At 35.7% G+C, this 12,098-nt stretch overlaps 1 protein-coding gene across 1 annotated transcript in view; it reads right to left on the bottom strand.

The window, feature by feature from the left end:
• The window catches only part of ARHGAP15 (Rho GTPase activating protein 15), a 698,771-nt gene that overhangs the window by 277,398 nt on the left and 409,275 nt on the right, over window positions 1-12,098 (bottom strand). Inside the window, exon 9 of the mRNA XM_070389876.1 lies at window positions 11,899-12,021. Within this exon, the coding sequence (XP_070245977.1) occupies window positions 11,899-12,021 (123 nt within the window). The remainder of the gene's footprint in view (window positions 1-11,898; window positions 12,022-12,098) is intronic.

Below are 12,098 nucleotides of genomic sequence, written 5' to 3'. Positions count from 1 at the left end.
ATAAGGCACTTTTGTGCTTCACGTTTTGCAAGTTGAAAAAAGAGATGTACACAACACTTGCACGCCCTTCTATTATGACAGTTTATGCTTCCTATACAGCTTATTTAACTCAAATGCCTGGGAAATAGACACAATTACCACCTTATGGAATGCCACTTAACTTTAAACGTTCCCTATAGAATAGAAACCTACTTCATCAAAATTTATCTCAGTTTCTCAGGAATTATTTCTCTTGTAGGCTTCTGATTTTTTCTGTGCAATTTTAAAATTTAACTCAAGATTGCTTAGGCACAACTATGATATAAAAAGACAGAAAATATTCCCACACTCAGGGAGTTTGTTCACAAGAGTTCCTGTGAAAGAGCTGTGTCCTACGCTCATGTACACTTTAATCATTCACTCTTTCAGCTGTTATCAATTTAAAACCAATGAAACTCCCACACTGAGTCCATTTGAGCAGTCAATTTTAATATCTCAAGGCATCTGTAGTTATTCTGAATTGGCTGCAAAAGCAGAACTAACAAGTTAAGCTCTAACCATAAGTCGACATCAGGCTGGTAAACCATACATCAAATGCAGACAGTTAGTCAATACTCCAGTACGAAAAACCAACTAGCATTTTTAAGAAGCGCAATATATTCATAATATGTTTGGCAGTCTGGTTTGCATTGCTTCCTTGATGGCTGTGCATTTAACTTTTTAGTCAACAGGGTGCTTTTTGCACTGCCAAGGCAACACATTTGAGGGAAAAGTGGTCTAGTCTTCCCATGTATGGGTAATAATTTTAACACGAGAATAAAAGGGATGGAGGAATGTGCCCTTTGTGAATAAGAATACAGAAAGTGTCTTAATAGTGGCTTTTTATAAGAAAACTCTTTCAACCATATGTTCTGTATCTTTGAGCACAGTCTCGATTTCAAATATTATGTCATTGTCAGGCCATGTGTCTCAATTTTGTGTTTGGAAAATATGGTTGCTTGAAATACCTCTTTCTCTCCCAGGAATGACTCCATGACAGGACTGTTGCCTCCCATAGAGAAAAGACAATGAAGAAGGAGGAGTATTCAAACAAGATCAAGGCAGTCATCACTTCAATCAAATTATTTCCAAATTTTGGGGGCTCCGGGGGCCCTGGGCAAGGGGGAGTGAAGGGTATTTATGACATATAGCTGCCTATTCCCAGAACTCTTTTATGTACTTTTATCTTCAAAAAGAAAGGACATATTAAAGAGAAATATCTAAGGAGGAACAATGCTACATAAAGTTTATGTTTTCAGATCTGTTGCCCCAGAAAATGCTTTGATAAAACACACTTAGAGCAACATAGTCAATTTCAAAGGAAAGTTGGGAGATAATACCTCCTCATGTTGCAGTGTGACTAATACTGACAGACCACCAATTATGATTATCCAAATTCTGATATGGCATCTTGCCTCTTTCCCAGAGAAAAGTTGAATATGCTGGAATAGTATTTTTGTGATACAGAGTTATTTTTCTGATGATTAAATTTTACAGAGGCTGGTCAAATTTCAATGTCACTAATCAGATAGGGTAACAAGTCAAAAGAGATATTTTTATATTGGACAAGAGAGATATTGTTATATTTGTTCCCCCCAGTAAAATGATACATTTCTTTTTTTCCTTTATGTTGGGAATTTGTGGAACATTTCTGATTTATAATAGACATGAATTTAAGAGGAAAGATTTGTAGGCCACACTGTCAGTGATGCTGGAGGAAATAAAAAGAGCACTATATCAATCTTTGTTGTTGTTTACTCACTAAATCGTGTCCTACTCTTTGTGACCCTATGGACTGTGGCCCACCAGACTCCTTTGTCCATGGGATTTCCCATGCACGAATACTGGAGTGGACTGTCATTTCCTACTTCAAGGAATCTTCCCGACTCAGGGATCGAACCTACGTCTCCAGCAGATTCTGTACCACTGAGCCACTAGGGAAGCCCATTTTCATGTTAAGATACGTCAAAATGAATTATTGATGGTAACATATCCACTCCAGTACTCTTGCCTGGCAAATCCCATGGATGGAGGAGCCTGGTGGGCTGCAGTCCATGGGGTCACGAAGAGTCTGACGTGACTGAATGACTTCACTTTCACTTTTCACTGTCATGCATTGGAGAAGGAAATGGCAACCCACTCCAGTGTTCTTGCCTGGAGAATCCCAGGGACGGGAGCTGCCATCTCTGGGGTCCCACAGAGTCGGATACGACTGAAGCAACTTAGCAGCAGCAGCAGCAGCAACATTTCCTATGCTCGTAGCCATCCACATATCTGCTGAATGTGGACCCTCATGAGGAGAAACTGGTTGGGAGAGCTCTGAATTGTATCATCTCCAGAGACACAGTCAGCATACATACAAATGGACTCTCGAATTCCAATCATACCATGAGTACCTCCTTTTCCAAGCACTATGAAAAACTGAATTCATCTCACTATATATGAAGCATTTATACACACATTTGTTCAAGTTATCCATCTCCCGGTCAGAAAGAAACTCTGGTTTCCTCTCCCTCCATTATCCATCCCACTACAAAATGAAATCAATGTATTTTCAGCAACAGAATTACAACAACTACAAAGGAGAAGGTAAAGTGCCAGCACTGGTTTTGGATGCAGTCTGTACAGTCTACCGAGGTCCTGAAAAGCTAACAAGAATTCAGCTGAAGAATCTTCCCCTGCCTGTGAGCTGGGTTTAGGAGTCATGAGGGAACTGTGTGGTATGAGAACACCTGCTGGAGAACAGCAGGGTATCAATAATAAATGCTAACCTTTAAAAGAGGGACTCCTGTGAACACTGACGAGAGCCCTGCATCTTTTTCTTCTCTTCAGGTGGTTTCATGGAGGAAAGATTTAGGATGTGATTAGAGGATTGAGCGGTCATAGACCGCCTCTCCAGAGGGCAGCACAGCAGCCTTTTGACCCAGGAAGGAAATAATCACATTGGCCTGACTTGGTCATCTGCAACTAGCTGAGGATATGCTTCAGAGAGCAAATAAACTTGGGCTGGTGCAATGTCAGGGATGGGAGGAGAGGCTTCTTATCCTGTACATGATCTACAGACACATGCATACATGCCCAAACTCATATGCACAAACACATACAATTTGAATTAGAGCACAGAGTATGCTTAAAACATGGTTTATTACAAAACAAAACCTGTCTCTACCTGGTACTGTTTCCTTACTGGTGCTCATGCTGATTTCTTCTTACTTTATGAAAACTTGTCAGTCCTCAAACTGGAAGGCTTAAAAACAATATTTCGAACTGTCACCAAGATTAGACTAACTCTGTAAGCTGTGCCAAAACACTGGGCAGTCTTTTAACAATAAATGGTCCATGGAATGGCTAAACCCAACATCTTCTGCCAGGACAAGAATTAATATGGGTTTTAGAGGCCATTGGCTAACAACAAAATGCCAGTATGCTATTTTCAAATCAACTGGGTCTTATTCATTTTATATTCTCCGTATTTAGAATGCTGTTACTAGGAATACAGTCAGCTTTAGTGCTAAAGGCTGATATTATCCAGAACTTTCTTTTACCTAAAAACAACCAGAGATCTTGAGAACTCAACTCAAATGTTAGTAATATAATTTAAAGGAAGAAAAAAGGAGAATAGTAGAAAAATAATATTACCTGCAAACATATGAAATATAGTAGTTTATAGCAGGAAATTACAGATAATATCATTTTGTAGATACTAAAAATCAAGTATAGGTAAGTCACCATCTCAAATAATATATTCTAATGAATGCTGTGTGAAAAGTTCTCCTTCCATAAGAAAATAAGTTCTTGAACCACAGGGAAACCAAGTCATTACTCTGGCTCATTCTTCCCCCCTTACCTAATTTGCTCCCATTTCTGAACCTCATTTCTCTCTTGTTGCTCTGAAGTTATTTTGCTTTTAATATCTCATAATATCAGGATCATTTCCTCTCTGGATAACAGGCTTTTAAAAGACATGGGCTTAACCTGCTAGCCAGGTGCACTTTTTCCTCAACATTTGCCATCTTTCATGGTGACCTGTATTTTATTATTGAACAAAAGCTAGCTATGTGGTACTCTATTATGAACACATTTGCTCCCAAGAGCCTTTAAATAACAGAAACTGCCTGGGAACTATAAATGCAGAGGAACCAGGAAGCTTATAGGCCAAGATAAAGCAGCTTAAGGTTGGCTATTAATTTTGGCTAATATTAAATCATGACACAGCTCACACGTAAGGATCACAGTTCAATTATGAACCATAAAGAAGTTTAAAGAAAAGAAGATTTACAAGATATTTTTAAGCACATTAATGCATATTGTGGAAGTTGTGAGAGTATTTCAGGCCCAAGCAATGATAGACCCATGCCCCAGTATATAAATTCAAATATAATTATTCTCAGACTAACACTGATAATGTGGCAAGTTGGAGCATATCTCTACTCAAAGGTATATTGCAGTGTTGCTCATATATATTTTGCTTAAATTAACAATGTGACAGGTAGGTTACTTTGTCATACATTAGCTCTAACAAATTACTTTAAAAATACTGTCCTCTTAACTCAATGATTTTGCTATTCATAAACATGACTGCTGAAACTTTAGGGCTAATAACTTGTATCAGCAACTTGGATGGCAAAGCTTTCTTTACTCTTTAGTAGAACATATATTTTACAAAAGTACTCTGATGTCAAAGATATTATTTTCTCATATGCCAGAAACTTAAACAATTGTCTGTTTGGATAATTATTAAACATTTTAGCAATTGGATGACACCATGTTAATGGGTGTAGATAGGAAAGAAAATGAGCTCATGCCCATTTTTGTATAAAGAGTACCATAATAAAAATTACCCAAAATGGTAAATATGAGCCAATTGCAAATGATTTTTACACTTTCCTTGAAGAAATGAATTACTGCTTCCTTTCCTTGATACTTGTTTGGATTAATTTCTCAAACATTAAAAGAATACTTGAGAGAGTGTTTTCCTAGGGTCATCTTGGTCATGATTTCCTCTATAAACATAAGTAAGAAAAGAAAGAAGAGGGGGAAAAAGGAAAGAAAGATGAAATCAAGGAAGGAAAGATAGAAGGAAGGAAAGAAGGAAACAAGGGAGCTGCTGAATGTTTAAGATAAGTTGGGCACTGTGTGAGATTCTTTCATTTACATTTAAAATAAATAAACTTAAATATAATTTCATTTGAATTTTATGATGTAAATTTTATAAACCCAAAAGTTGATAACCAAATATTAAATTTATAACTGATAAATGAGAGAATTTACCTTTAACTTAGCTTAGTCACATTCTAAAGCTGTTATGCTTTCAAATAAACTCAATTCTCTTAATTATAAAAGAGAGTTGAAAATTTTCTCTCACTATAAAAAATTGTACACAGATTTATTCAGTTTAGTAAAAGTATATAAGGCATACACTATCCTATGGAGATATTTGATATTTCAAGCAGGTTTGATAGTTCCTATAGATCACCCTAGAGCAAAAACATACCACTGACAAGCTAGCTCTACCCATGTATGCAGAATTACAGCTCATTTTTGTGGAGCCTCATTTTGTAACAAGAACCAAGAGCAATGGCCAACCAGACATGGGAGTGAAGTTACTAATGTGGTAGAAAGAGAATCAGACAAATATATGAGTAAAAGGAACGTAGATGACATTGATGATTCAAAGAAGAGAAAATCTTAAAATTAGAAGTCCAGAACAACAGCAAATTGTAATTTATACAAGTTGATAAGTTAGAAAAAAAATATAATCTATTTTCTATTTTCTCTCTTATTCAATGAATTAACGTTTACTGAGTGTTAAGTATCATCCTCACTATTAGGAACGGGAGCAGCATGGTGAAACAAAACTTGTCCTCATATAATGCGAGAGAGTGAGGTGTGTAAAAAAGAACCGAGAAGAAGAAGGATGTCTAGAAAACTGAAAATATAATTGTTGAAGCAAAAAGTACGATGAAACTGAGAATTCTTTCAGAACATGAGAAAAACCAATTCTGATGATCTAATACTCACATCCTAAAGATCACAAAGAGGGTAACAGAAAACTGATGGGAGAAAATTATTAACATAATAAGAAAGAGAAAAAATTCCAGAGCCAAAGATTCACAATTCTTCAAGTTGAGTGCCAAGCAAAATAAAATTTAAAAATTCTGCCAACTGTATACATTATCTTGACTATAGAATCTCAAAGACCCCCCCCATCAAAAAAAAACAAAAAAAACAGACAAAAGAAATCAATGATTCTGAAAGAAAAAAGAATTCAAAGGAACAAGAGTAAGAATGGAAACTGCAACTCTATATTCTAGAGGCAATGGGATTTTATGCACAACAAAACTATTGATTAAGTGTATGGACATACTGAAGATATTTTTAGACAGTCAAGGTCTCATGTTTTCTAAATGAGTTACTGAAGGCTGTTACATAATAAGAGAAGAAATTAAAGCAAGAAAGAAAAGGCATGGGATTCAGAAGACAGTAAATACAGCTCAGAAGATCAATGAAAGGAAGTCACAGAGTAATAAACGTGAAGCATAGAAAGCAACCGACACAAATGGAGTAAGATTATGGAAGGATTTTAGAAGAGATATGCAGCTGATACCACTCTAATGGAAAAAAGTGAAAAGGAAGTAAGGAGTCTCTTGGTGAGGGGGAAAGAGGAGAGTGAAAAGCTGGCTTAAAATTCAACGTAAAACAAAAAAAAGAAACCTAAGATCATGGCCATAACTTCATGGCAAATATAATGGGAAAAAGTGAAAGCAGTGAAAGATTTTACTTTCTTGGGCTCCAAAATCACTGCAGATAGTGACTGCAGCCATGAGATTAAGATACTTGCTTCTTGGAAGGAAAGCTATGACAAACCTAGACAGCATATTAAAAAGCAGAGGCATCACTTTGCTGACAAAGGTCCATATAGTCAAAGTTCTGGTTTTTCCAGTAGTCATGTATGGTTGGATGTGAGAGTTGGACCAAAAAGAAGGCTGAGCAACTGATGATTTGGAATTCTGATGCTGGAGAAACCTCTGGAGAGTCCCTTGGACTGCAAGAAGATCAAACTAGTCAATCCTAAAGGAAATCAACCCTGAATATTTGCTAGACTAATGCTGCAGCTGAATTTCCAACACTTTGACCACCTAATACAAAGAGCCAACTCCTTGAAAAAGATCCGGATGCTGGGAAAGATAGAAGGCAAAAGGAGAAGAGGGCAGGAGAGGATGAGATGGTTAGATAGCGTCACCGACTCAATGGACATAAATTTGAGCAAGCTCCAGGAGATAGTGAAGGACAGGGGAGCCTGGCATGCTGCAGTTTATGGGGTCACAAACAGTTGGACACTACTTAGCAACTAAATAACAACAACCAAAGTGAAACCTGGAAAGCAACCAAAAGTACAAATGGAGTAGGATGATGGAAGGGTTTTAGAAGATATTCTGGGGTAAAACCTAGGGAGTCACAGACTAAGGTACATAAAATGTTTAGTAGAGAGGACTAAATCCTTTGAGGATGTAAAACTCAGAAAGCAATGAAAAAGAAAACTTTGGGAGATAAACATCTGTACAAGAAATTCACAATCCCAAAATGTATCAAGCTAAACAATAGCACAATTATAAGCAAATGATGAAGCATAAGCTTTAAAAATAATAACATTATAATTTGTGCATCCAATAAAGCCTGGTATCAGACCTATGGATAAATTAATCCAATCTGGCACACTACTTGGTGAAAAATTTTGTAATATCTACATGATTACATGACTGATCACTTCTTTCACATTTAGATTTGAAATATATGGGATGAGGGTAGAATTCTTGATTGCGGCTGTGAAACAACTTTTCATGATGTAGAAGTAAAGACTTAACAGCAAAAGTAGAGGAGATGAAAGGGGAAAAGGACACCTTGCTTGTCATCTTGTCAGTGGAGGCATTAAGTCTCAATTGTCTATGGTCAACAGAACAATAAACAGAGGTTTAAGTATGTTGGATATTTCAGATGAAGCCAATAGTAACAGTAAGGCCAATTGTATTTGAGTATTTGGGAGAGAAAAAGACAGGTAGATGAAGTCTAGTTTAATTGTCAGATTCACTGTAAAATAAACCTGAAGTAATGTCTGAAATTTATAAAGAAAGATATTGAAACATTAAAGATAAGAAAGATATTAACAAAAATCTATACCCCAATTAATAATAACTAAGATAGAGAGGCAGCCTTGAGAACTACAAATAGAAACCCCCCCAAATGGTCCCTATAAGGAAGAAAATGAGCACGAGGCAGGAAAACACTGCTTTTCATCATAAATCCTGGAGGTATACTATTTAATCCTTATACTGGCTGTTTCCCTTATAACAAACATTAAAAAACAGAAGTATTACCACATTGCTCTCAATTTCTACTAATGTCATCCAGTATGGTTTTTTCTATACAAAGATGAAAGAAACCACTTTCAAAATACACAATAGTCTTTATCATTTTGACATAAGGAAATGTTAGTTGCTCCTAAAAATCCAACCAATTATTATCTTTTCTAAAAATTGCATTGCCTGTGTTTTATGTTCTTGGATGTCAATGCTGCTATTTGAAAGATTACATAAGGTAGTTTGGCTGATGCTAATGAGCAATTACTTCAGTTCCAAAAGCAAGGAGAGGACATGTACAAACATACCTACCACCCTAAAGTGTACCCTATTCCCTATAATTTACATATTACATTGATTGGAGTTTTGTTTTCCGTGAGTGGCTCAATGTAATAAACTCATACATTTAAAAAGCTCTTGCCATTCCCTTGGCAAATGTGAAAGCACTTGGAGAAATTGAAGGCTTTTCAGAAGCTACTACTGCAGTGGCACAATGATTGTGACACCCACCTGAGCTATTACTATTTCTTTTCATTGGGTGATAATTCAGAATTTTCTGCTGGCCCCTTTTTGGCATCATAAGGTACCCTTTTCATTAGTCATATTAAAGAAATTAGAAAATGCAGCCCCATTAAGAGGCTACTTCCCTATCTAAAATCTAGCCAATGAAATCACATATTGGCCGGGTCTTCATGAGTCCAAAAATCAAGTTTTAAAGAAAGGGTTTGTGCCTGAGTTTATACTGTGCGATATTGTGACAGTTTTCTTTTCACTTAAAGTGCTTTGTGAATATTGTTCTGCTGGGCATTGAAAGTCAATAAAACACAGCCTTTCCTGCCCCACAGTGGGGGCTCAATAAACGCTGGTTGAATTCAAAGCTTAGGCCTCTCAATCTGTTGGGAATGTTGCATAAAAGCGTAAACACTTTGAAAAGTGGCTGTGGCCTTGCCAAACCCCTCCTAGGTATCAGGAAGCACGCTTGTAAGACCCAAACTACCATGTACAGCTTTCCTGAACCTCAGTAATGGAGGTCTTTACTCAACATATGCAAAAGAATATATTAAATATATATTATTTGAATATATATTTAATATAATTTGGGAAAACACACTCCAGGACACATTTAAAGGCATTATCCCTTTTTTCTAAATAATTCTTCTCTAGAAAGAGTTAAGTCATTTTACTTGGAGAAATTAACCATTTCAGTGTTAATCATTGATTTATTTTGTGTGATTTTTCACAGCCAATCAAAAACATTGTTTTCATTTTTTCGCCTAAGTCTTTGCCTTAAATATGCTAAGAAAATGGACTTAACATACTAAATTTGACTGGGTCGGTATCTTTAAAAATTGGTTTAATGCTTTCTATTCAGTTAAAAAAAAAAAGTCTCAGAAGCCTTACAAAAAATTCACAGTTAAAACTGAAACAAGCCCAAGAAGTGAGTGCATTTGCATAACTTGATCTGTATTTGGAAGAAAATTCCACTGAAGACAACAAGGGAAGCTTATCAAATTGGAATTTCACATAGATTTTCCATAGCCTTACTAATGAATTCTGACTCATTGGTCAACTATGGTGAAAATGCAATGGAGCTTTAAGATAGGAAATGTACCATCGGAGTGTGTTCAGTGGTTCCATTACATCAGTATGAAAACTGCATTAGGCATCCAGTTTCTCTGCTGTTTTCTGAGACCAATTCTAGAGCACTATGGTTTTTAATTCTTTAGCATTTTGATTGGGGCCAGACCATGCCACTGAATTAAAGCCTGTTTTATTTTGCTACAGTCATGAAAAATTTGGAGTTTGTCAGACTGTAATTGTTTGGGCTGCTTATCTGGGTTTATATTTTGTCATGATAGCAGGTAACATGCTACTGATTTTTTTCTAAGAAAATGATAATCCATGGGATAAATTCTAAGGTAGAACTGGAGGTACTGCAATATTATGATGTGAAGTTGAATCTGTAGAAGACCAAATGCTGTCCACTGAAAAGGACATTTCAGAGAGTAAAAGTCTGAGCTTAAGACTGATTTAAAGCAGGTGCTAGTTCTACTTCCAAATGCTTATGTTAAAGAATTTTCCACTCTATTAGTGATAGGTATGTTCATGCTTCACAAAATTTAACCTTTCACAATTGGTTCAAAATGCTAGATGATTTTTGTGATATGTTCACCTATTTTAAAAAGAGACTGAAGTTAATAGGTCAGATGGCTATTGTAAACTACTGAAATAATTCTCATCCCAAGTAGTGCTGAAAATACTATCTGCTTTGCCCTGTTCCTGAGAAATATTTGTATCATAAATCACTTTTTGACTTCTATAAGGATGTCTTTCCACTTCATTCTCAAAGTTTATTTTAGTACTTTATTTTAGCCTATTTTCAAATTCTTTCTTGTATTTAATTTTCAAAATGTGTCCATTGGTTAGAAAATCTGAAAACCAGGGAGAATAATGGACTTGATTAATATATTTTTTTCTTAGGAAAATAATACATTTGCCTCTGTGATCTATAAGGTGATTTCCAGTCATAAAAATCTACATCACTGGTTTTGTCTGTCCATCCATCCTTTCATCTATCTGGTAACAACAAGAGTAATGAATGATAATAATATTAGTGATAGCAGAGGACATTTTTTGAATACTTATATTCCAGAAGCACTGTTAAATACTTTAAATGGATTATCTCATTTGTTTAAGAGTCTTCTCCGTGATGGGTATAAGTATCCCCAGTTAAAAGAAGAGGCTCTGAGATAACATCTCTGAGGCTCAGAGATAACAACTTGCTCAACATCAATATTAGTAAGTGGTAGACTAGAAGTCTGAGTCCCAATTACAGTATCATGCCAGAGTGTTCTTCTATTCTGGTGTTGGAATGGTGGAAGATATTTTATATACTTTACACATATTTGCAAAATATCTGCTTATTTCAATTTAGATTGAGTTCTGGGTCCTCCAGTTTTCAAACCTGTAAGTTTTCACGACACTAGTTTATCTTAGACTTTCTTCCTAGCCCTACTTCAGACTATGACTAGGTGATCAGATAACTTATTATACAATTCAACACATGTGTACCTGTGGCGGATTCATTTTGATATTTGGCAAAACTAATACAATTATGTAAAGTTTAAAAATAAAATAAAATTTAAAAAAAAAAAAAAAAAAAAAAAGACTCAATTGAGAATGAGAAGGGATGCTGTTAGTAAATATTCTGGAGCAATAGGTACATCGAGGATTATTCCAGCATGTGGGGTCATTCTAATGGGCCACTGGAATGTTTCTTCTTGGCTCCCAGATCCTCTGAGGGCAAAACCTGGTATTTTTTCAATGATTTTATGATACAACCTTTATTTTCTCAGGATTAGTTTTCTGGAGAGCTATTTTTCCTTTTGTCATAGAGCAGAACATTTAATAAGCAACCTAAGAAGAATAAAATCTCCTAAAACTCCTTTATAGCCAACTAACTACTGACAGAGAGGCACATTCATTTATCACTGTTACAGTAAAAGTATAAAATATTCTATACCTTTAATAAGTCCTTTTTCTTGCAGAGTTTTCAGGGAAGGTCTTCGGGTAATAAACTTCTTTAATCTGCTTTTAACTCGGTTTTTGTCGCTTGTATCAGAAGCACTATGATGCAGTCTGAACACTGGAGATTAAAAAAAAAAATAGTCAGAGGCTTTCAGTAAATTTTTCCTTTATGATTATTACTTTATGCAAATATGA

Source organism: Bos mutus, chromosome 2 (assembly GCF_027580195.1).
Source record: "Bos mutus isolate GX-2022 chromosome 2, NWIPB_WYAK_1.1, whole genome shotgun sequence".
NCBI classification, from domain to species: Eukaryota; Metazoa; Chordata; class Mammalia; order Artiodactyla; family Bovidae; genus Bos; species Bos mutus.
Note: the sequence above shows the minus strand (reverse complement) of the source record. Positions and strands in the feature narration are given on the sequence as shown.